At 38.7% G+C, this 23,198-nt stretch overlaps 2 protein-coding genes across 5 annotated transcripts in view; one reads left to right on the top strand and one right to left on the bottom strand.

The window, feature by feature from the left end:
* LOC132791427 (syndecan) overlaps window positions 1-13,879 on the bottom strand; it is a 141,411-nt gene extending 127,532 nt beyond the window's left edge. For 3 of the 4 annotated variants that reach the window (XM_060800333.1, XM_060800335.1, XM_060800336.1), the window contains exons 1-2: window positions 13,695-13,840; window positions 12,251-12,624 (exon numbers count right to left, since the gene is read on the bottom strand). In XM_060800333.1, coding sequence (XP_060656316.1) covers window positions 12,251-12,358 — 108 coding nt within the window. In that variant the 5' untranslated portion in view covers window positions 12,359-12,624; window positions 13,695-13,840. Of the gene's footprint in view, window positions 1-12,250; window positions 12,625-13,694 lie in introns of all 4 variants that reach the window. The other variant, XM_060800334.1, reaches the window with a different exon arrangement.
* Window positions 13,880-13,991: 112 nt separating this feature from the next.
* LOC132791426 (uncharacterized) lies at window positions 13,992-23,107 on the top strand. Its single transcript, XM_060800332.1, is given in 11 exon segments — window positions 13,992-14,092; window positions 14,420-14,518; window positions 14,588-15,792; window positions 15,849-17,068; window positions 17,070-17,401; window positions 17,462-17,571; window positions 17,573-17,729; window positions 20,300-21,311; window positions 21,375-21,495; window positions 22,179-22,343; window positions 22,413-23,107. Coding segments are annotated over 10 exon segments (4,530 nt in total). The 5' UTR covers window positions 13,992-14,092; window positions 14,420-14,463; the 3' UTR covers window positions 22,566-23,107.
* The last annotated feature ends 91 nt before the right edge of the window (window positions 23,108-23,198 follow it).

The raw sequence follows: 23,198 nt of genomic DNA, 5'->3' as shown, positions 1-23,198 counted from the left end.
TCAGCGACGACAACAAAGCGAACGTGGAAAATTGAAAAATGTGAAAAGGCAGGCACGCAGGCAGCGAGTAGAAGTAAAAATTGTGTGCAGGGCCAAAGCAAACAACATTTGAAAAATATTACGAGTATTTGCATATGATGCGCATGGGAGATGGGAGAGGAGAGAGATGGGAGATGGGAGAAGAGGCAGAGGCAGGTCAGGAAGAGAGCGACCCCATGGAGCACTGGCGCTAACGGCGTTTCATTGGGTGGTTTGTGTGTGTGTGTGTGTGTGTGTGTGTGTGTGTGTGTGTGTGGTGCCATGTAGTTTTGTGTGTAAATAATACAACAGCAAATGCCAAAGCGCTGTTGAGGTCTCCACACACACACAAACTCACACACACACAACATTGAGGCGAATCTCGTGCTCATTTCAGGCGTAAATGAAAATGTAAATTCGCTTAAAGGCGTGTGGCTAAAGCCATGGAACAGAGGAGGGGGAGGAGAGAGAGAGAGCGCGGGTGTGTAGTAAAAACTATTCTGGTTTCAATATTTCTTATGCACACACTTGTTTTTATTTGCTTCACTTTCTCATTCCCTTCCCCAGCAAACATATATTTTTATTTAAGCATCGGAAGTGAATTTCAAATGCAAGTGCGAAAAATATTCAACACCATCAACAATAAAAAAAATAGAAAAAAAAACAGTCCAAATGGACAAACAACATTCCAGCTGCACAGTGTGGCAAGGTCAACGCAAAATCACTTGAAATTAAGTAAAAGTAAGCAGTGATAATGCTATTAAACTCAATTTAAATATTTCATTAGTTCCACAACACTAATAATACCCTTGTGTCTGCATTAAACCTACCACAGTGTGGCAAGGTCAATTGAAATATTTCAAATTCTACAAAAACAAAAATAAACTGTTTCCAATTTTGAATTTCATTCCGTTTTTATTATGCCATTAAAAAGAAGATTATTCACTGCAAATTCATTTTGATTTATTAGCAAAAATTAAAGAAAATAAACATGCCATATTTTTATTTTACTAATTAAATTTAGATTATCCAAATGGACAAACACCAGACTACGACAAATTCAAATCAAATTAGCAAAGCATCAACAAAAGAAATGCATTGATTTATGGCAATGTGTCAAATATTGTGAAATTTTCACAGTAAATGGAAAATTTGGCAAATTGATTCTTGACTTTGTGCTATATATTATAAAAAATTGTTTTGAATTTTTCAAGTGTGATTTCAATATATACGTATTTCTTTCTTTTTAAACACTTGCTGTTCTTTCGAGCATTTTGAAATGAGTTTTTATACCTGCTACCCATGGGGTATAACAGCAATTTTCGTCCATTTCCGGAAAAAACTTAATAGTATATTTTGTAATCTATGGTATATTTTGAATACTACATCAATATACCAAGTATAACTTGTTGTATATTTTATACCAAATATAGTTTTTCTGATATTTTCTACCAAATACAGCCGTTGGTATATTTTATATCAAATGTATCTTTTGGTATATTTTATACCAAATATAGTCTTTGGTATATTTTATACCAAATATAGTTTTTGGTATATTTATACCATATAAACTTTAGTATATGTTATACCAAATATAGTCTGTGCTATAATTTATACCAAATATAACCTTTAGTATATTTAGTATATATTTTGTATTATTTTGGTACATTTTAAGAATATTATTCTTAAAATATACCAAAATAATATACCACAAAATACTAAATATAACCTTTTTATTATTCTTAATATTATTCCTAAAATATACCAAAATAATATACCACAAAATACTAAATATACTGAAGGTTATATTTGGTATAAATTATAGCACAGAATATTATTCTTAAAATATACCAAAATAATATACCACAAAATACTAACCACACCGTTTTACTTGTATTCAATATGGATAGCGGGTATCTCACAGTCGAGCACATTCGTCTGTAACTTTCTTACTTATTTTAATTGAAATCCTTTCACTGCAGCTGTTGAATTTAATATGATTCACTCAAAATCACTTGCTTCGCGAAAAATGCTTCACTCAAAATAAATAGAAGCTGAATATAATCCAAAAAAAAAGTTGAAATTTGTAATATAACTTCTGCACAGCGGTTATGGATCCATAATTTTACGATGAAAACATTTTTGTCATAACGAAAATAAATTTCAAATCTCTTAAGACACAAGCTGTATAACTTAACGACTTTTCAAGATTGCCAATTATCGATATTTTTGTGCATTTGTTTACGATGATGCGGCGATACTTTTACGAGACTCAAATTTATGCGCCAAACAATTTACATTATCAAGTCGTTCCGACTTCGTAGTTTGGAAAAATAAAACAACAACAAAAACAAAACCTCTTCGATAGCGTTTTGCTGTCATGAATTGACTTGACTCATATTTCCGCTTTTGCCTTGGCTTATTGATGAGTCTCAAATATCTGCATGTGTAATAAAGTAGAGAGCGTACTTTTGAGACCTTCTATATAATAACAATCTTAACTCTCGTGTCTCTCTCTAGATTCTCTGACTCAAGCCGGCGTCAGCAGACGGAAATGTGAAACCGTTGTTGGAGACAGCCCCGAGAGCTTCGAGTACGTGACATATTAAAAACTCAAGCCGATTCACATAGAAAAACTTGCAACAAAAAAAATATATAAAAATTTGATTACACAAAATTATTTAATGTGATATATAAGCATAATTTAATGCAAATATTTACATAAATGGCAAAAATGTTGCGTTATTTTGCATTTTATTATTTGCTTTTTTTTTACGTTGCCAACAATTAAAGCCTCAATGTCGAGGGCAACAGCAGTGACAACGGCAACGGCAACGGCAGCCCGCTACAAAGTTGAAAACGAATTATGCATAAATTTCCAACGGATTTGCACAAAATTTATGATGATGGCATACAGAGGCGTGGCTCGCAACGCCAACCACAACAAAACACACACAGATACACACACACACAGTTACAGTCAGAGTCACAATGACAACAGCGAAATGTTGAAATATGCGACATTTGAAATATTTAGCACGTGCGTTCATCACAAAAGAGAGCAAACATAAAAGACATAAACACAAATCTCATACATGTAACACACACACACACACACACACACGCACACTTATAATATATTTATAAACATAATATTTGTTTATTTTCCATCGAAATTATATTAAATACTTTATGTTGCATATTCTTTCTTATTACTTTTTATTACTCATTGTGTGTGTTTGGCAACATTTACGTGCTTAAAAGATTTTTTCACAGATTTTCGAAATGGTTTTCTCAATGGCTTCTCTTCACCCGCAAGGTGAATGACTAAGGCAAAGTTATCAGCTACCGAGTATGTTATATATGTATATGTATAGTAGATTACCTATACCCGATAAAACAAAATCAATTTTGCAACATGAGACTCAAGTCAACTTTTGAGTTTGCATTTGAAGAGAGGAGAATGTGTCTTCTTGTGTCAATAACCTGACATCCAAAGCAGAAGCACAGAGTTTGAAAAATAAGTGCCAGCTGCAGCTTCAACAGCAGCAGCAACATCAGCAGCTGTCACGCATGCAACAGAGCCCACCAAAGCAGCATCAGCAGCAGCAGCAACAGTGGCAGCTAAAGCCAAACTTTTATGCTGCAATCTGTTGCAGACTTTGTTTGTGCCCCAACCCAGCACAGCACAACACGCCCCCACATGGCTGGGGAATTGTTTTTGTTTTATTGTATACCCTGCAAAGTCGACAGACATTAAAAAAAAATAGTCGACTATAGCAAATGATCTTATTGAAGGATGCAACTCTGATTTTATTTCCTTACTATATTTTTTTATTCATTTTCGCTATGTACAATTTTCGATACAATTCCTTTAATGTTGAAATTTCGTTCATAACTAAAAATTATTTTATTTTGTACTTTTGTTTTCTAAACAAATAATATACTAAAAACAGTATACAGTATATAATATACTAATATATCATATCATATCATATATCAGTTTAAGGAAAACTTTTTCTAGCACACATAAATTTAGAATTATCGAATACTTAAAAATACTATAATATATAATATAGTATACTAATATACTATTATAAGTAGTATATTATATAGTATATAGTATAAAGTAGTATATTATATAGTATATAGTAGTATATTATACAGTATATAGTCTAGTATACAGTATTTTTAAGTATTCGGTAATTCTAAATTTATGTGTGCTAGAAAAAGTTTTCCTTAAACTGATATATGATATGATATGATATATTAGTATATTATATACTATATACTGTATACACCACATACTATATTCTTTACACTATAAACAAATTCACTTCATTGCCAATTTTGAGAACATTAAAAGAGCATTTAAGCTTCGATCGTGGCGAAATTTCTTGCCTTTTGTATGACCGTAATGAGTATTTGGTTACCCGATGTGTTGTTAAAAGAGCAGCCAGCAGCAAAGGATGAGGTCGAAGGCGATGGCGATGACGACGTCGATGATGTTGTAGTTGATGAGGCAAACGTTGCTTAAATGGGCGGGGTCCAACCTCATCATCATCATCAACAGACAAACAATCCTCCAAACTACAGGAATGACAAGAACATTCCACTCTATATGCAAACATGCCTGGCCAGCAACTGGCAACCTTTACTTCTCTTTTTCTCTCTCTCTCTCTCTCTCTCTCTCTCTCTCTCTCTCTCTCTCTCTTGTCATTCCACTCCGATAGGAAGCATTTTTCCTGTTGCCCCAAAAGTTTCGCAGAGTCCAAAACCCGATGCGACCTATACGCGTTTTGTGGGCGTATTCAGAGCTGCGCGCGTTATTGAAACAGCGAGAATTGCAATTCCAATTGAAATTTCTATGTGCATGTGTGTGTGTGTGTATGTGTGTGGGTGACTGAGTTTACATACTGAGTGTGTGTTAGTGCGCGTGTGTAATCGGAAGTTGGCTCTGAATCGGAAATGGTAAACAAGCCATTACTGTGGTTCAAATCTCAGCAGTTCACTCGTCCTCTATCTCTATCTCTCTCTCACATGGTGCGATGCAAATCAGTTCACGTGAATTTTCAGGAATTTTAAGAACCAGAAAAACACTGGATGTCAGTATGAATTGAATAATCATGCTAAAGTTTATTATATTCAACAATTATTCCTTGCCCTTTTTAGAAATAAATTTTATATAATAATTACTGATTAAACAAACAACTTGTAATAAAAATTTCCCTTTAACTTATTATAAAATTCGCAGAAGCGTAACATTTAACTTTTAATTGATAAGCCAAGGGTTTTTCCTGTGTCATAATAATAATACTACAGTTTTATAAGACTAAGTTCAGTGAAAACTCGTTTAGTTTTCAAAGTAAATTTGCCCATTTTGTATTATATTTCTTCTATTTAAAGCTTTCACTGATAAGCCAAGGCAAGGGCTCTATCCTCAGAATATTTTGAATAATCTATATTACAGCGAAATGAAATTAAAACAGAAATGATCTCATTTGCTTATGCAAACAAGTAATAAATCATTTTATATTCGCTTTTTAATTAGACACATTTTTTCTTGAGTTGAATAATGCGCAAAAATGTTTTTTTTCTTTACTGATTTCAAATTTCTTGTGAACCTGACCTCTCTGTGTGATTACAATGAGTACATATGTATATGAAATAACAATATTTTCATTAATCTCTTGATAATTATTTGCCACCATACAATAATGCTTATTTTGCAACGCATTTATCCTCATTAATAACATTTTTAATAAGGGTTTGCATCCACTGTTATCAGCAAACAAAAAATGGGAAATCCCAGTACAAAATTTAATGTTCTTGCTAATTGATTTGAAACTTCATGATAATTTTTAAAGATTATTAATGAAATCGGACAGTTTCTCAAAAACATTGCAAAGAACGAAAATTTCTTCACAAAAAGTGTGAAATATTACTTGATAACATAAAACAAACAATGGGCAGTAAATTAAAATAGCAGACCATAAAAAATATTTTTAAAAGATGTGAACAACATTGGGATGATTATTACTGCAAAAGAACGACTGCAAGATACCCTCGAAGCAAATGTGGAACTATCAGCAATGAAATTCGAAGACCTCGTTTATACATTTTTGTAGGGTATACAAAATGATGAACCACAGGCATCTCATGCGAAAAAAAAACCTCAAGTAAGAAATTTTTAGAAATGGAAATTTTTAAGAATAATAATGTTTAAATTTGAAACGTGTAAACAAATTGCACGGGGGCGCAACGCATTTCGATGTGTTGAAATATTTGCGTGGGCGACCGCGTAGGCTTTAAAAATACATACATAGTGGAAAAACGGCATAAAATGTGCAGCAAAATGGAAGCTAGAGTGAGAGCGAGAGCGAGAAACACACAAAACTTCAAAATGAGCAGCGGCTGAATGAGATGTGATGTGTAAAGTTTATTGGAAAAGCATCGAAAAACATCAAATAAATGCAGTGAGACAAAAAATATGCTGCATAATTATGAAAGTATGTGAGTGTGTGGGATAAGCTTGTGTGTATGTGTAAATGCAGCTGTCTCAGCTGCTGCGTGGGCTGCTAACTCTTTTTTATTCTTCGTTTGCGGCTTACATTTTCCATGTTAATGATATGCAAACACAAACACAAAGCCGAAAAGTCAAACTGCGAGAGAACGCAACAACAACAACAACGATGGCACAGGAAATACACGCCATATACAACAAACAGCAAAAAAGGGCACGCAAAACGACACAGAAAGAGATAGAGAAAGGAAAGAGGGAACGCAACAGAAATCAACAAAAATTTTGCGCGCGATTTGCGTCACTGAAAAAAGACCAGAATACCAACAACACAAAACGCAATTGTGGTGCGGACACCAACGGATGAGCAATTGCAAGAGTGTGCGTATGTATGTGCGTGTGATTGTAAATATGTGTGTTTGTGTGTGTGTGCGTGTTCGTTTATGCGTGTGCTGCTACTTTTTGCAATTAAAAGACAAAAATAAACTCAACGAGCAGTAAACAAATCAAGTGTAAAATATAAAGTGGAAAAAAAATACATGGCACAGGCCACATGCGCATTCTATGAACAAAGAAAATTGCAGTTAAGGTTAATATAAAAAGCACACTCACACATAAACGCAAGCACATGTAGGCCGCCGCCGCACCACGCGTAAAGAAAGAGAGGAAATGGCGACGACTAAAATCAACAGTGGGACAACAAAATGTAAAAACCAATAATAAATACAAAAATACAAGCACGCACGCATGTTACAAACACACGAAGCGAGTGCAAGAGACAAGAAATGTAAAGAGAGAGAGACAGAGAGAATGAGAAGCAGCGGGTTCGAGCAGAGATACAACTTGTCGCAAGCAAACCGCAAAATGAAACAAGCCCAAGTCGCAGGCGAACATATGAAACAAGCAACAGCAACAACAACATCAACACGACTACACAGCAACAACCAACGACAATGAAAAGCGGCAACAACGCATGATTATTGACATTGCGTTACCCTTCTGCAGCCAGCGGCGTCGTCGACGTCGCCGTCGTCAACGTCAGCGGTTCAATCTTGTATGCTTGGCCTGCCTACTCTGCCGGTCGGGCCTGCTGTTTCTCCTCAGTCTGTCTGTGTTTTGTTTACCTCAGCAGAAACTGAAATTCAAGCAAAGCAAACGACCAAACGAGCCAACCAATAACAACAACTCCAAACTGCCGCAACAGCAGCCCTCAAACTTCGCTGCCGACGTCTCTGCTTGCTGTTTGGAGCTTCACGAACTCCACCACATCGCAACGTCGCGTCGTCGTTCGTCGCTGAGCTGTCGCTGTCTTCTTTTCTTCAACTTTGTCTGCTGCCTACCCAACAACACACTGAAACACACACACATACTCGCACCCATACTTTAACATTTTATGCTCGCCTGCTTATGCTGTCTTGTTGTTGTTGTTGTTACTTTGCCGCCGCCTGCACACACATTTTTATGCTGTGCTCTCTCGCTTACTCTCTTTAAACAACGCGTGTTGGGCTCTCTTCTCTGCTCTCACATTTTGGTTTTGCTACTGCTGCTGCTGCGGGGCCCGCAAATGTTTTTGCTTTTGGTTTATTTGTGGCAACCCTTTGGGTTTTGTTGCAATTGCCTTTGCTTTTATGTTGTCTTGACATGTAAAAATTCACTAATTGGATTTACTTTTTATGCACATGTCAGAAAACATGTGTAATTGATGCGAACTAGCTCTCTCGCTCTCCCTCTCTCTCACTAACTTGTTTACTGGCATTTGCAACGTGATCTTTTTTTGTTACTATGACTGTGCCACTGAGAAGTGCTTAGCTTTGCCGTTTGTGTAATTAGCTCGTGTCTATAAACAATTCCATCAGCGCAATTTACGCTGATTATTTGTGGGGATTTTCAATCGAACCCCAGATAGAGGGCACAAACTGTACATTTGTAACAACGCTGCATATTATATAAGTGTGTTTGTGCGTGTGTGCATGTGGAGAGACGTTGACATTTGCAAAAGACATTAAAAAAAAATACAAAATACAAAAAACTGTTGATAACATCTTGACATCAACAGCGACGGCAACGGCGACAGCGCAGCCAGCGGATAGCGGCGACGTCTACTGCGTTTACGATTTCGGTGGCAATGAGCGAGACGACTGCGAAGACGAAGGTGAGAGCAAAAGCAAAGTGCAGACAGTAATAACAACTGTATGTGCTCATTAAATGCAACGCAAATGAGAAGACAAAAGCACACACACACACTCACACTCATAATACAGATGCAAGCATACGTGACTAATTGAAAGACTTAAGAGAAAAACAATGCATCTGGAACATTAAGTGGGGTTTTGATCGGATGATTTATCATCGAGTTGCCTCTCACATAATGCATTTGTGACGTCATCAACATCAGCTGATTCATATGCTTGTCATATGCATTCCTCCCTCTCACAAAAGGCTTAGGTAGACTAGAGAATAAGTAAAACCCACAACAGCCCAAATAAATGCCTTCCCGGAAATCCATAAACATAAACAGACCCATTGCACAGCACGTGAAGATGGCCTAAAGATGAGCTGAATCCTATAAATGTGTGTGAGTTTGTGTGTGTTATAATGCGCTCGGTCACCTTTAAACATACCTCAATCCCGCCCCCGCTTCTGACTCTCTTTCACTCTATCGTTCTATCCTCACACTCTTGCTCAATGTCACGAACACACGACACATGCCAATAATGCTAATGAGCGCAAATGCGTAAACGAGCCGAAAACTAATGTTGGAGTGAGATAGCTCCAAGTCACCTTCCCCCAAACCATATGTGTAAATGGCATTGTATGTGTGTGTGGGTGCGATTGTCTCTCTGTTTTGTCTGTTCTCTCACACCAATGACCAATCATTACATTATCCTGCACACTCAAAACTGTGGCTACACACTCACTCTCTTTCTCTATCCCACTGCCGCTGTCATTCCTTGAAGCTGTTGTTGTTCATCAGTTTGCTGTGCACGTTCTTAAAATGTTTTTGGCGAAGAGGCAACAACAACAACGTCAACAACAACGATAGCCATAACCACAACTGAGCAGAGTAAAGCCAATTTTGGCAAAAACAAGTGACAAACAGACAGACAGAGAAAGAGGAGGGACGAAACGGAATGGAATGGACCGCACTGGACTGGACCGGAACGATAAACAAGAGACCAACAACAACAACAGCGACTAGTGATGGGCGCTTAGTGGCGAGCTCAAAACGGGCCAATGTACTATTTATGCGTATGTATGCGAGTGTGAGTATGTTTTGGGCCAATAAGTCACAAAGAGGCTGACTCTTGGCTTGAAGGCTGGCAAACAAAACAAGCAAGCAAACAAACAAACAAACTAACAAACTGACTACTGAAATTGGCAACAGCCGGATGCCTTTTTCCATCACTTTGGCAAACGATCAACAGCAGAGTGACCAAGTGAGCGAGCCAGAAGAGCACAAGAACACAAGACACTACTTGGTTATGGGCAATGCGTATGTGAGTGCAACATTCATCACAAGTCACACACACACGCACAAACTTAAAAGCATGCATACATATACGTATGTATGAATGGATGTGTGTACATGTTTATTCTTGTTGCCATATTTATGCGCTCCGGCAATGCAGACGTTTTTAATGTCTTTACAGCATCTTCATCTCTCTCACTCTCCTTCATTATCGTGTGTCCGTCAATAACAACAGCAGCAACAACAAAAACAGCAGCCATATCAATAGCATTGCAGCAAATTGGAATGCAACGTTGCCAGACATTGCAAAGTTTTCATTGTTACAAAGTGTAACTGCAACTCACACACACACACACACATATTTGTATATGTATATGCATATATTGATTAGTGTGCGTCAAGAGTTCATTCGTTTCTCGATTATTTTGCATAATAATTGGCAGTTTCTGACACCAAAGTACAACGAGAAAACCAGAAAGGAGGAAAACCTCAAGCCGCAAACAACAAACTGATAAAAGCAACGTAAAGCGAGAACGAGAGAGCGAGACAGCTAGAGAGACACTATGCAGGTGCGAAAAAGTGGGCAGAATAGTGAATAGCTTGAGGTTAAATTAGTTCGTAATCTCTAGAAATTGAATTCAATAAAGCCAGCTTTAAATCTATTGATAGAAAGTGTGAAATCGACGACAAAATACCCTGTTAAAGTTGTCATATTATTATTGACATTTTGATTAGCTGTGGTGAATACACCACATATTTTTGTCTTATATTTTCGCTACGAATGATAAGATATATTTTTAGTGATAATTCAACTGTTAAGTGTGAAATTATCAATTGTGAATCAGTTTTTCCTTTCATAACTGCATTTAAAGTCTATATTGTAGATAAGTATCAACAAAGCAAATTATATATATGTATTATTTAGCAGGAGAATTAAAAAAAAATGTAATAATGCAACAACTCTCATTAATTTTAGTTCATTAAGACATTGAAAACTAAACCGATTAGAATATTTAAGCACAATTTTTTGTTAAAATTTGTAGATTAGATTAGATTATGACTAATTTCATGGGAAATTAAACATAATCTAGGATTTATGATATATGTATGTATTTATTTAAAAATAAGTTGGATAAAAACTTATTTCGTTGTATATAGAATTGGATTAGTCAACCAAGTTTTAATGAAGAGAAGGCACATTTAATTCCCAACATAAAACTACTTCTAAATATTAATGTTCCAGGTAATTAAAAAGCCATCATGCATACGGTAAGTTAATTCTCAACTGAATGTTCCCTTGGAAGATAAAAGAAACGAAATAAAACAAAATGATTCACCTTGCCTTAAATTCGATTTGTTACAACACACCCTAACGAATCAATTTTCTTTTATCAAATTAAGTGCCAAGAATAATGAACTCAAGCACAGTTTTACAACTTTAATTTCCGCTTTAATTATAATTAGAAATGAGATGGTTGCAACAATGAACAAAGATAAGCAAGCTTTCAAAATCAATCGATTTAAATGCATTCTTTAATTTTGAAATATATCGAAATGTGAATTGGGAAATATCAATCACAGAAGTTGAAAAATTAAGCCGAACAATTGCATTAGTTGTACTCAATTTCAAAATTATGAAAAGTATAGAATGTTACAATAGTTTCTATACTATAGATCTTAAAACATATGAAATATATTTAAAGTTTTCATTTGCCTTTTAATGATAAATTTAAAACGCAAAAAGAACCCAATGGATCTCATAATTTCTTAAAGATCAAATGAAACTCAATCGATTTTTTATTTTGTATACGCTTCAATTTCGATTTATGAATATGATCCACACAAATAGAAATAAAAGCGTGTTCAAAATAATGAATCGATTGTGTTTCATTTTTCCATAGCGTCAGATCAATTGAGTTCTATTTGCACTTTGTTTTATAATATTACAAGGTAACGCTATAATTGTTATTTAGATTTTTTTTTATTTATTTATTATTTTTTAATTCACATCAGTTTCTCTCGATTGTCATTATTAAATAGAACATTAAATTTAAAATTTATTCATAATGGAAATTCGATTGTGTTCTATTTTCCCACTGTGCCTCTTACAACTGATCAGATCAATTGCTTTCCTATTTTCACTCTATTCCATAATCTTCTATCGCTCTCAAATAGCTATTACAACCCATTCCACTATCTCCTCCATTTCCCCTTCGTTCGTTCGACGAAACCACAAAACTTACCTCATCAGCTGCTTGTGTGGTGGCCACCAGCAGAATCAAAAGCATCCATGATATTAACATCAACGATGACGGCGACGTCAGCAGCGCAGCTTTCAGCTTTGATTTCATTTTCGTTGCGTGGGTGGCGAAGTCGACGATATTTAATACAGAAGTTGATGAAAAAAGTGTATTCCAAAGGTTTGTTTTTGTTTTTTTCTGCTTTTTTTTTTTGTTTGTTTATAATTGTACGACGGTCAGCGGCAGCATAAAGAGCTTTTTTGGCTTTACAGCGAAAATATCTTCTCTTTATGTTGTTTATGCTATTCAAATATACTCAAAGTATATCTCGCTGATTCTTGGATTTTGTAAATAGCAATACAAAAAAATCGTATGCGCTAAAGAATTGAAATTGATTAAATTAACACGTGATTTTATTTCCTTCTTTTTTTGTAAATCACTCCAAACATTTTGGTAATGGCACAAAAAACATTCGCGATTTTCACATAAATTTCTCAATTGAATTTCAAATAAAACGCGTACAATAACAATTCAATTGCGCGCTGTCGATGTATGTGTGCGTGCGTGTGTGCGGAAGAACATAGATAGGCAGCGAGAGAGTAAAAGAGCGAGAGAGGAATTCATAAATTACACATTTATTCATTTAATTTTGATAATTAACAGCAATTTTTAGTTGCGCGCGCGGCTAAAATCAAAGCAACTATCAGTGAGAGAGAGATAGTGTATGTGTGTGTGCATGTGAGAGAGGCGGTGGGAGTGCGAAAGAGAATAAACAAATAGCCAGAGGGGCAGCAAAACAAAAAATGATAAAATGAGACAACAGAGCGCGAACAGAGTACAAACGAAAACTCAATTGAAAGGTGCCAGTAACAGTAACATTAACAGAGGCAGCGAATGGCTGCTGTGCTACTCAACAGCGGAGTGTAAAAGCATAAAACGTGTATGTCTCTCTGTCTGTCTGCCTGTCTGTGTGAGATTGTGTTGGTGTATCTACTTGCGCTGTATGCGTGAGTTTGTGTGTGGGTTGACAGTGTTGGTGAGCGCACAGAACATAAGTAAATTACAAGACCCAGAAGATACTAACAAAAGAGGTAAACATTCAAATTACTGCAGTATTTTTCTTCAATTTAAAAATGTGCAATACAAATTAATCGTATTGCATTCGCATTGCTTTTGTCTGATTTTTACGCCCACCACAGCAACTCTTACACTACTCCACCAACAAATACACCTACAAGGCGCTCAGACAACTCACACACACACATGCACTCTCTTGTCGTGTATACACACACACACGCATACACAAATAGTTCGTAACGGTGGCGGCTTCTTTATGTTTTTCTTCGTTTTGCTTTTTGCTGCTTGTTTGCGTTTTGCTTCACTACGCGAATTCTTCTTTTTTGTGATTTGTGCGTTATATTTATCCGCTCAATTGCACTTGTTGCACCTTAATGAATTAATTGCACGTTGCGTTGTGCATTTTATGTATGCAATTACAACAAATTCGTTGCAATAAATTGTTAAATTTCTTTACACTTGCGATGCCAACGAGCACAAATCCCGCGTCCGACTCATTCAACGGTTTTAGTTCGACTAATGTTAAGCACGTTCTGTTAACTAACAGTTATCTGCAGCAACCAGGGTGACCGTGATTACTAAAACATCTTAGCAGTTTGCCTACAGAGTATACCAAACAAAAAAATACCACGTATAACGTAAGCCGAAGCTAACAACGTAAGAGCAAGCGTGAGTGATTGCTGCAGTGTCGCGCGACGGTCACACTGCTCGCGTATTTCGAACATATTTTGCAAGAAATTCAACAAAAAAAGACCGTGGGTAAATAAGGTAAATTCGTTAATTGACAAAACCAAAAATGCATGTGCAGTGGACATGCTGATAAGACAAGCGATAGACAACATAAAGCAAACAGCTTCTTGCTGCGCTATGAATCATAATTCGCTTTGTTGTCTTTGTTGTTTTTTCGTTCCATCGTTTTTTTTCTTTTTGCGTCTCTTTGGATCGTTCATTCCCCCCACTTAGCAATCACAGTTTCCCCCCTTCCACCATCACCCTGCCGCTTAACGTAAAGTGAAAATTTTAGAGACCGCACAAACAAACAAAAAATGAAATTCACTACTTCATCAGCATCTATTACGTCTCTTTTTGTTGCAGGCTTTAGATGCGAGCATAGTTGAGTTTTTGTTTTTTTGTTTACTATGGATCTGGTGGACATCGATCAGGTCCTGGACAATCTGGAAGCAGAGCTTAAAGGTTCGTGTGAGATAACTATAAAAATAATATCTATTGCTGTCTTGTTCTAACTTATTTCCTTTCTTGCAGCCGATGAGCAGCTGAGAGGAAGTGCAGCAACAACAACAACAGCAGCTGGAGTAACTGCTGTAGTGGGCGTTGAGTCACCACGCCCACTAGGCGATGGCAGCAGCGCTGGCGCCGCAGCCAAGAACTTTGTGGGCGTCTCTCAGGTGTTTAACAGTCTCAACGACTATCGCAACAATGTGAAATCGCTGGAGACGCACGACAGCTACGATTGGACGCAAAATGGGGTGGAGAAGGAACGGGAACAGGAGCGGGCGACAGAGCTGGAGAAACAAGCGGAAGAGCAAAGAAAGCTGGAGAAGCAGAGGGAGGAGCAGCTACTCAAGCAGGAGCGGGAAAGGCAGCTAGAGAGGGAACAACAGCTGGAGAGGGAAAAACAGCTGAAGAGGGAGCAGGAACAGCAGCGGAAGCGGGAGCAGGAACAACAGCTGGAGAGGGAGCAAGAACAGCTCAAGCGCGAGCAGGAAGAACTGGAGCAGCTAGAGAGAGAGCAGGAAGAGCTGGAGCAACTAGAGAGGGAACAACAGCTCAAGGAGGAAAGGGAACAGCAGCTCGAGAAGGAAAGGGAACTGCAGCTACAACTAGAAAGGGAGCAACAACTGAAACAGGAGCAGGAAAATCAGTTAAAGCAACAACTTCAGCAGGAGCAGGAAAGGCACCAGCAACTGGAGCGGGAGCAACAACTGAAGCAGGAACAAGAAAGGCTGCTGCAGTTGGAACGTGAACAGGAGCAGCTGCTGCAGCTGGAACGACAGCTAGAGCGGCACGCAATATCCAGTCTAGAGGATGACGACGATGACCACGAGGACATTAAGAAGTTCAGCGAGGCGAAGCCTTCGAAAGTGGGCGACGATGACGTTGCTGCATCGCTGTCCGAATCGCTGACCACCTCCTCCTGCTCGACGTTCTCTTCGGGTCCATCGCCCGGCTCCGAGGAACAGCCGAGTGATAAGCCAAGTGCGTTGCAATTGCCTCTAAAACCGGAGGAACAACAACAACAACAGCAAGTGGAATCGGTGGCTGTGGAGGATTTGGCAGTGGGTCTGTCCTCCATTTCGATAACAAACACTACAGAATCGCAGTCAATACTGCCCTGCGAGGTGACCGCATCCTCGGCATTGGGCAAGGTGCTCAACGAGCTGTCCGAGGCGACGAGCAGCGAGCTGGACACACAGAGTCAGCCGCAGCAGGCACCACAGCAGCCAGCGGTAAGTACTTTAGGTAGTTATCCAATTGCTCCGACTAATCTCTATTCGATTTGCAGCCGGCGCCAACGTTGCCCGCAGCTCCTGTACAGCGGGAACAACTGCAAGAACAACAGCAGCAGCAGGAGGCGCCTCCCAAGCGCAGTCAAGCGCTCACCTTTTGCTCCACCATGGATGAAATCTCTGATACAGAGCTGGACAGCATGCTGCAGGAAGTCGAGGCAGACATCGAAGTGGAGCCACATCAGCCAGCGGCATTTGTTGTGCCCCCCAGCGTCTCGTATCATCACAAACCCAAAGAAATTGACGATGAAGACTCCACAGAGTCGGCTGTGACAGAAGAGGAATCTGTGCGCATACTTTCAGAGCAGGACACAACCTCAGCGGATCAGCTAAATGTGGACAACTTCTCACAGGCATCGACAGTGGAGTTTGCCGAGCTGCGGGCACAGGAAGCGACCTTGGCCACAGCAACGGTGGGCGAGGAGTTGGCTTCATCGTTTAGCAGCAGCGCTAGCGACACGGATTCACTGTCTGGTCGCAAGCTGGACGAGGATGAGGGCGTGGCCGTGGAAGTGGAAGGGGAGGACGGGGAGCAGCAGCGACCGCAGCGTCCGCAAACCTTGGATCTAAATGCAGCTGCTGCTGCTGTGGGACAACAAACGAGCGCAGGGCAAACGCCGCCGGCAGAGACCGAGCAGCAGCCAGCGGAAGAGGAAGTTTCACAACAGGCTGCTGCTGAGATTTCCCCAGGCGACGACGTCGATGATGACGATGACAGTCCCATTTACGAGGCCGTTGGCTACAGCGATCCGCATGCCAATCTCGGCAAGGTGCCGCCCATCTGGGTGCCCGACAACATGGCCGGTCAGTGCATGCAATGCCAGCAAAAGTTCACCATGATCAAGCGTCGCCATCACTGTCGCGCCTGTGGCAAAGTCTTGTGCTCCATCTGCTGTTCGCAACGTTTCCATCTGCAGTTCGCCAACGAACCGGAGTCGCGGGTCTGTGTGCAATGCTTCATGATACTCAGCGAACGTCAGGCAAATGCTTTGGGTGGTCAGGCAGCCAATGAAGTGGCGCCACCCTCGGCGCTGCCACCGACCCCGATGCGTTCGCCCAATCCCAACAATCCCATGGAGTATTGCTCGACCATACCACCGCATCGTCAGGTCACAGCAGCAGGCGGTGGACCGCCTAGCGTCATTGTGCCCGTCGGTGTGCTGAAGAAAACCGATGGCAGCTCTTCGAACTCGTCGAGTTCAGATGGAAAAAAAGGGACGCAAACGCAAGAGCGTCATGTTCAGCGATGGCATTGCGCCGGGCAGCGAACTGGCCAGCACCATGGAGCAGCAGTGGGGCGAGGCCAAGCAGGCGCGTCGTGGCGTGCAGCGTAGCAACAGCGGCGCTGGCCAAAAGCCGCCCACACCTGGTGCAGGCAGCAGCAACAGTGGAGGTGGAGCAGCTGCCTCTGGCTCCTCGGGCAGCAGCAGTATTGACACCAGCACCACAATGGGTTTGGTGGCGCAACTCTTTCGCGGCTCCATACCGCCCACGGCAGCGGCGGCCACCCTGAGCGCTGTCTCCCAGGGCAGCGAACAGAGTCAGAGTGGTAATCTAAATAGTAAATAATTGTATTACTTAACTTAGCTAATCTCTTTTTACTTTTCAGCTGGTCGCAATACGGCGCAGAGTTCGCCGCGTCGCAAAATGGAATCGTCACGCAAATTGCCGCCCAGCGATTCCCATGGCTGTTTCATACCCAGCGAGGAGCACGCTCTGCCCCCCCATTTGTGTGACCGGCAGTGGCGGCAACAGCAACTGTGATGTCGACTACAAAGTGGTGCGCAACGATGCCGAGCTCATCGAGCGACTGCAGCGCGAAACGCTCAAGTTCATTCTGAAGAACAATTTCTACGTGCACGTCAAGGTGCTAAACAGTGAGTATTGCCAGAATAATGCACAATCCTCTGCAGCTTCAGAGCAGCTACTCAATGTTAATAGTTAAAACTTTAAGAAAATCATATAATTATAATTTGGCGCTACCAAGTAATGCATTTAATATGCAGTAGAAAACAGCTTTAATTCCATAATTTAGATAAGTACTTAATATATATATTCTGTCTGTCTGTCTGCCCGTCCACTTAAACATCTATAACTTGGACACTATAAGAGCTAGCGATATTATATTTAGTTGCTTTTTTAAGGATATCATGATATAACTTGCCGCTACCAAGTAGCAAACAGCTTTCATTCCGATTATTAGCTAATACATTATATTTATTCAACCTGTCTGTCTGTCCGTCCACTTAAACATCTATAACTTGGACACTATAAGAGCTAGCGTTGTCATATTTAGTTGCTACTGTTAGGATATCATAATATTAAAACTTGGCTAAATAATGCATTTAAAATGAGTAGCTAAATACATTATATTCTGTATTCTGTCTGTCTGTCCGTCCACTTAATCATTTATACCTTGGACACTATATGAGTAGCGAGTCATACTTAGTTGTTACTGTAAGAATAGCATAAAATCACAACTTGGCGCTACTGCATTCAAAATGTAGTTGAAAGATACGGAGCGTATTTAAATATATTCTGTCTTTCTGTCTGTCCGTCCAATTAAACTATAGCTTATAGTGTATTAGAGCTAGCGATATTATATTTAGTGGCAATGCTTATAATCAATTTGATTCATTTTTATATCCGCTACCCATAGGATAGAAGGTTATTATAACTATTATAACTTCAGAAACTGTATGTTGGAATAACTACAGTATTTTCGATCGAATAAAACGTGTCGAAGTTATTTAAGAAATAATTTTATAAGGCAAAAAATGTCTAATGCAATGAAGTCTTAGCTTCTTTGTCTGACAATTTGGAATGGTTGGTACTCTAGTATTTTAATTTCAATACAAAACAATTACAATTTAGTATATTAAGCTACCTTCATCATAGTTTATATATTAACTAATAATATATCGTCTACTGCAAAATTCATTACTATCAGTGCGGTATTACTCTTAAAATATATCGAATTTGTACAGAAAAATATAAAAATATACCAATATATAAATTCGGTATATTTTAAGAGTAATACCGCACTGATTTGTCTTTATTCAAAATATGTAGCGGTTATCTCACAGTCAAGCACACTCGACTGCAGCTTTCTCACTTGTAGATACGCCCCTTCAAAATGAGCGAGATATATGACAATCAAATTTGGTGCATTGTTCTACAATTGCAGAAATATGCATTTCAATGCAGATAGTGATAATTAGATCGAGCACTTGGCACAAAAATAACGTAAGCTCTGAAGATCAAATTGTACAGCAGAAGCTTAATTGATAGTAATTGACAATGTTTGTTTTCGATATCCCAGCTATTACTCTCAATTGCCTTTTAGTGTATATGCGTTTTGTAATTGTCCACATAATATATACAAATCTTCAAAATGTCACTTGAGGTCAATGAAATACTTTAGTAAAATTTGTGTAATATTTTATTACGTTCATTTGCAATACAAAGTCTCTACACTTGAAAACTTTTTTACTCATTTATTTAAAGAGCTTTCACTTTTTCTACAGTTTATTTTGTCCGTTAAAATAACAAACGTAATGTATTCAGTATTAAATTATTGTAATAAGTTCCCATTCATTTTATTGTTCTATTATTATTAGTGAGTTAATGAAATTTGTAATCATATTTTAAATTATTCCTGAGAATTTGCGCATATTTACATAATTGGATTCGACATTATTATAATTTTAGCTGACTTCATCATAGTAAATATTTAATGTTAATATTTTGAATACTGCAAAATTCATTACTATCCTTTAATTCATTTTTATGGTCATGTTAGGGAATATTCCATGACCGAATTCAGTAGTTTCGTCATTTTGTTCAGTTTGACCTTAATATTGCATTTTATATCAATTATAGTTTATCTAACAATAGCTTTTTACTTGATAGATTTTTACATTTTTATACCCACTACTCATAGAGCAGAAGGGTATTATAACTTTGTGCCGACAGGAGATAATCTGGTATATTTTCCTTCTACTTGTGCGGTATATTTCGAATTTAGTACACCATAAATATACCGAATACAGTCTTCGGTATATTTTTAGTATTTTGTGGTATATTGTTTGGTATAATTTTAAGAATAATACCGGATTGTTTCACTTTTATTAAAAATGGGTAGCGGGCTGTAGTTTTCTTACTTGGTCTATATTATTAACATATGAAATTTGAACAAAAAAAAATATGGAAAGAATTGATATGAATTTCCTTACTTTAATCACACTATATTGTATGAGTATGATTATATCTTAGTCGAACAGACTCAACTATAGCTTGTTCAATATTATTTACATTAGCAAGTTGAACAGGAAAAAACTTGTGGGAAAAAAAACTATATTGTAAATATTTTCTTAAACAATGAGTATCAAACAGTTGAGCAAACATCTCACACACATTTTCTTAACTACTTTCCCCTCTTCCACAGTGAGCTGCTGCATGAACCGCTGGGTGCTGAACTTTACCACATCGGGACTGCATCACGTGGGCAACGATGAGCTGATCATACTGCTGGAGATAAAGCCACCGCCAGCGAGCAGCGGTCCATCGGTGCCACGCGACATATTCCAGCATCTGTACGATGTATATGTGGAGGCGGAGAATGCGCGCTCCAGTACACAGGAGCTGGCTTTTAGCAGTCCGCGGAATGTGAACTTTTTGGGATCACGCGAGCATGGCGGCTTCATATTCATACGGCCAACGTATCAGTGTCTGCAGGGTGTGATTGTGCCGGACAGTCCGTATCTGGTCGGTGTGCTCATCCATCGGCATGAGGTGCCTTGGGCCAAGGTGTTGCCGCTGCGTCTGATATTGCGTTTGGGTGCCCAATATCGTTACTATCCGTGTCCATTGATCTCGGTGCGCAATCGTGAGTCGGTGTACGGCGAGATTGCGCAAACGATCATTAATTTTTTGGTGGATTTCCGCAACTATACGTATTCATTGCCCGCCATACGCGGTCTCTACATACACATGGAGGATCGCCAGACGACGGTGATCATTCCGAGGTATCGCCAGAACGATGTGATCAAGGCGATCAACAATGCCACTGATCATATATTGGCATTTGCCGGCAACTTCTCCAAGGTGGCCGACGGGCATTTGGTGTGCATGCAGAACATAAACGATGATCGCGCCGAGATGTATGCGTATTCCACGCAAGCAATCAACATACAAGGACAGCCTCGCAAGATTACGGGCGCCAGTTTCTTTGTGCTCAACGAGGCGTTGAAGAGCAGCAGCGGGCTGTCGGGCAAATGCAGCATTGTGGAGGATGGGCTGATGGTCCAAATAATGCCAGCCAAAATGGAGGAAGTGCGCCAGGCGTTGCGCAATCAAACGGACATCGATATTGTGTGTGGTCCCATCGCAGCCACCGATGAACAGAGCGAAATTGTCAGCATCAAATGGGTGGACGATGATCGCGACATCAATGTGGGGTAAGTTTAATCCTGATACTCTCTCAATAGGGTATTAATAATTTCCGTATCTTGCTTTTGCAGTGTCAAGTCGCCCATCGATGACAAGCCCATGGATGGTGTGGCCAATATGCGTGTGCATGCCAGCTTCAACTATTCCAATACCAACTATGCAATACGCTTAACGGACATTTTCATTGTCAAGGTGCGTAAAAACACTGCACAACTTATTATGTTAACCTATAAAAGTCTCCACAAAATTATCATAAAAGCTTAGTAAGAAATTCGTAATACTCAATTAAGTTGACAACTGCTAATTGACTCTTATAATTCATGTAGGTTTATTTAGTATGACAAAAAAAAAAAAGAAGAAAAGATTTTTTTATAAGCCCTCAAAAAATGTGTGTGTGGTGTATTTTAAATGTAGTACTATAATAATATATGTATATTATAGTGCTACAACAATATACCAAATATGGACATGTGGTATATTTGAGTAGTATTAATATTTTTGGTATATTTGTAGAGTATGGTTTACGGTAATTCAAATTGCAGTATTATAACGATATACCACAACATATGGTATGTGTGTGGTATATTTAAAATATAGTCCAATAACGATATACCAAATACAGCATGTAGTATATTTTGGTAGTATTATTATTTTTTTGTATATTAATTTGGTATATGTATAGAATTTGGTTTTAATGTAAATGGGCTGCGGTTGTCGAACTTTTGAGCCCACTCGACTGTATCCTTTTTAATAGTTATTAATACTCCAAAACAATATTGCAAGTCTCTTAAGTCTGAGTTAAAATGGTTTAGTTTGGAAATGTTTAAAACTTGAACTTGAACTTGTTTAAATTTCATGATTTATTTTTGTTGCAGTGCGAAGATTGGTATGCCACAAATGGCACCAACTATGCTGACATCACTCGCATTTCCGAGCAATTGGCCCGAAGCGCTTCGATGGCGTTGCTACCATTCCTAGATCTGCTAGCTGCTGCTGGCATCAATAAACTGGCACTACGTGCCACACTCGACCAGGAGAACGTAAGCAGCAATTTATTGCCATTCGAAAGAAAATTTCAATATATTAATTTTTTTTTATTTTTATATTAGGTCTGCTATGAGGCCGGTGCACGTGGGACAAAGTTGCCACCGCTTTATATGAATGCGCTTGATAATCATCTAATAGCCACACTGCACGGCGAATCCTCTGGCATTCAGGATCCCATCATATTGGAACTGGTTTTCTACATACTAAATGCTTAAATACAATACAAAGGCCAGCTGCAAAGACGTCTCTTAATGCTGCATTAGCTGATACTCTCTCCCAACGCTCCAACCAAGCTCCCCCCGGCTCCCGCTGCGTTCCGAATCGAAACGAAATCGAACACAACAATAATACGAAGAAAAGATACTTTCTTAAATTTCTAACCACGCATAGCTATGTAAGCCTCTATAAAGTGATCAAGTGTTGCAGCCATCTATTTGATGATGGTGCACTTACTGTATATAATAATTGCTACATGATAATGTCTATTATCGGTGTTTTGTTTATTCTATTTCCTCTTCTCTTCTCCCACTCTTTTGTTTTTGTCTTACAATCTGTCAACTTTCAATGTTTGTAATGATCAACTCTTGGCAACTTTTCATTTATCTCAAACTACGTAGACTTTCTGTTGTGGAATTAACAACGTTTTTATGATAATTGTTTATGATTTCTAGCAAAAAAAAAAACACATTTAAAAAAATACTTGTATGTGATGTTCTTTATTATATCCCTGTATATTTTCAATATAAATAACGACTATATAACTGTTAAAGCTGTGACTTTTATTTCAATGGGTATTAATAAATATTTTAAAAGGAAATTACTATTGTTAAAAGGCGTGGAAAATAAAT

Source organism: Drosophila nasuta, chromosome 3, assembly GCF_023558535.2.
Source record: "Drosophila nasuta strain 15112-1781.00 chromosome 3, ASM2355853v1, whole genome shotgun sequence".
Taxonomy (NCBI): Eukaryota; Metazoa; Arthropoda; class Insecta; order Diptera; family Drosophilidae; genus Drosophila; species Drosophila nasuta.
The sequence above is the reverse complement of the archived record's forward strand: the minus strand, read 5'-3'. Positions and strand labels throughout refer to the sequence as shown.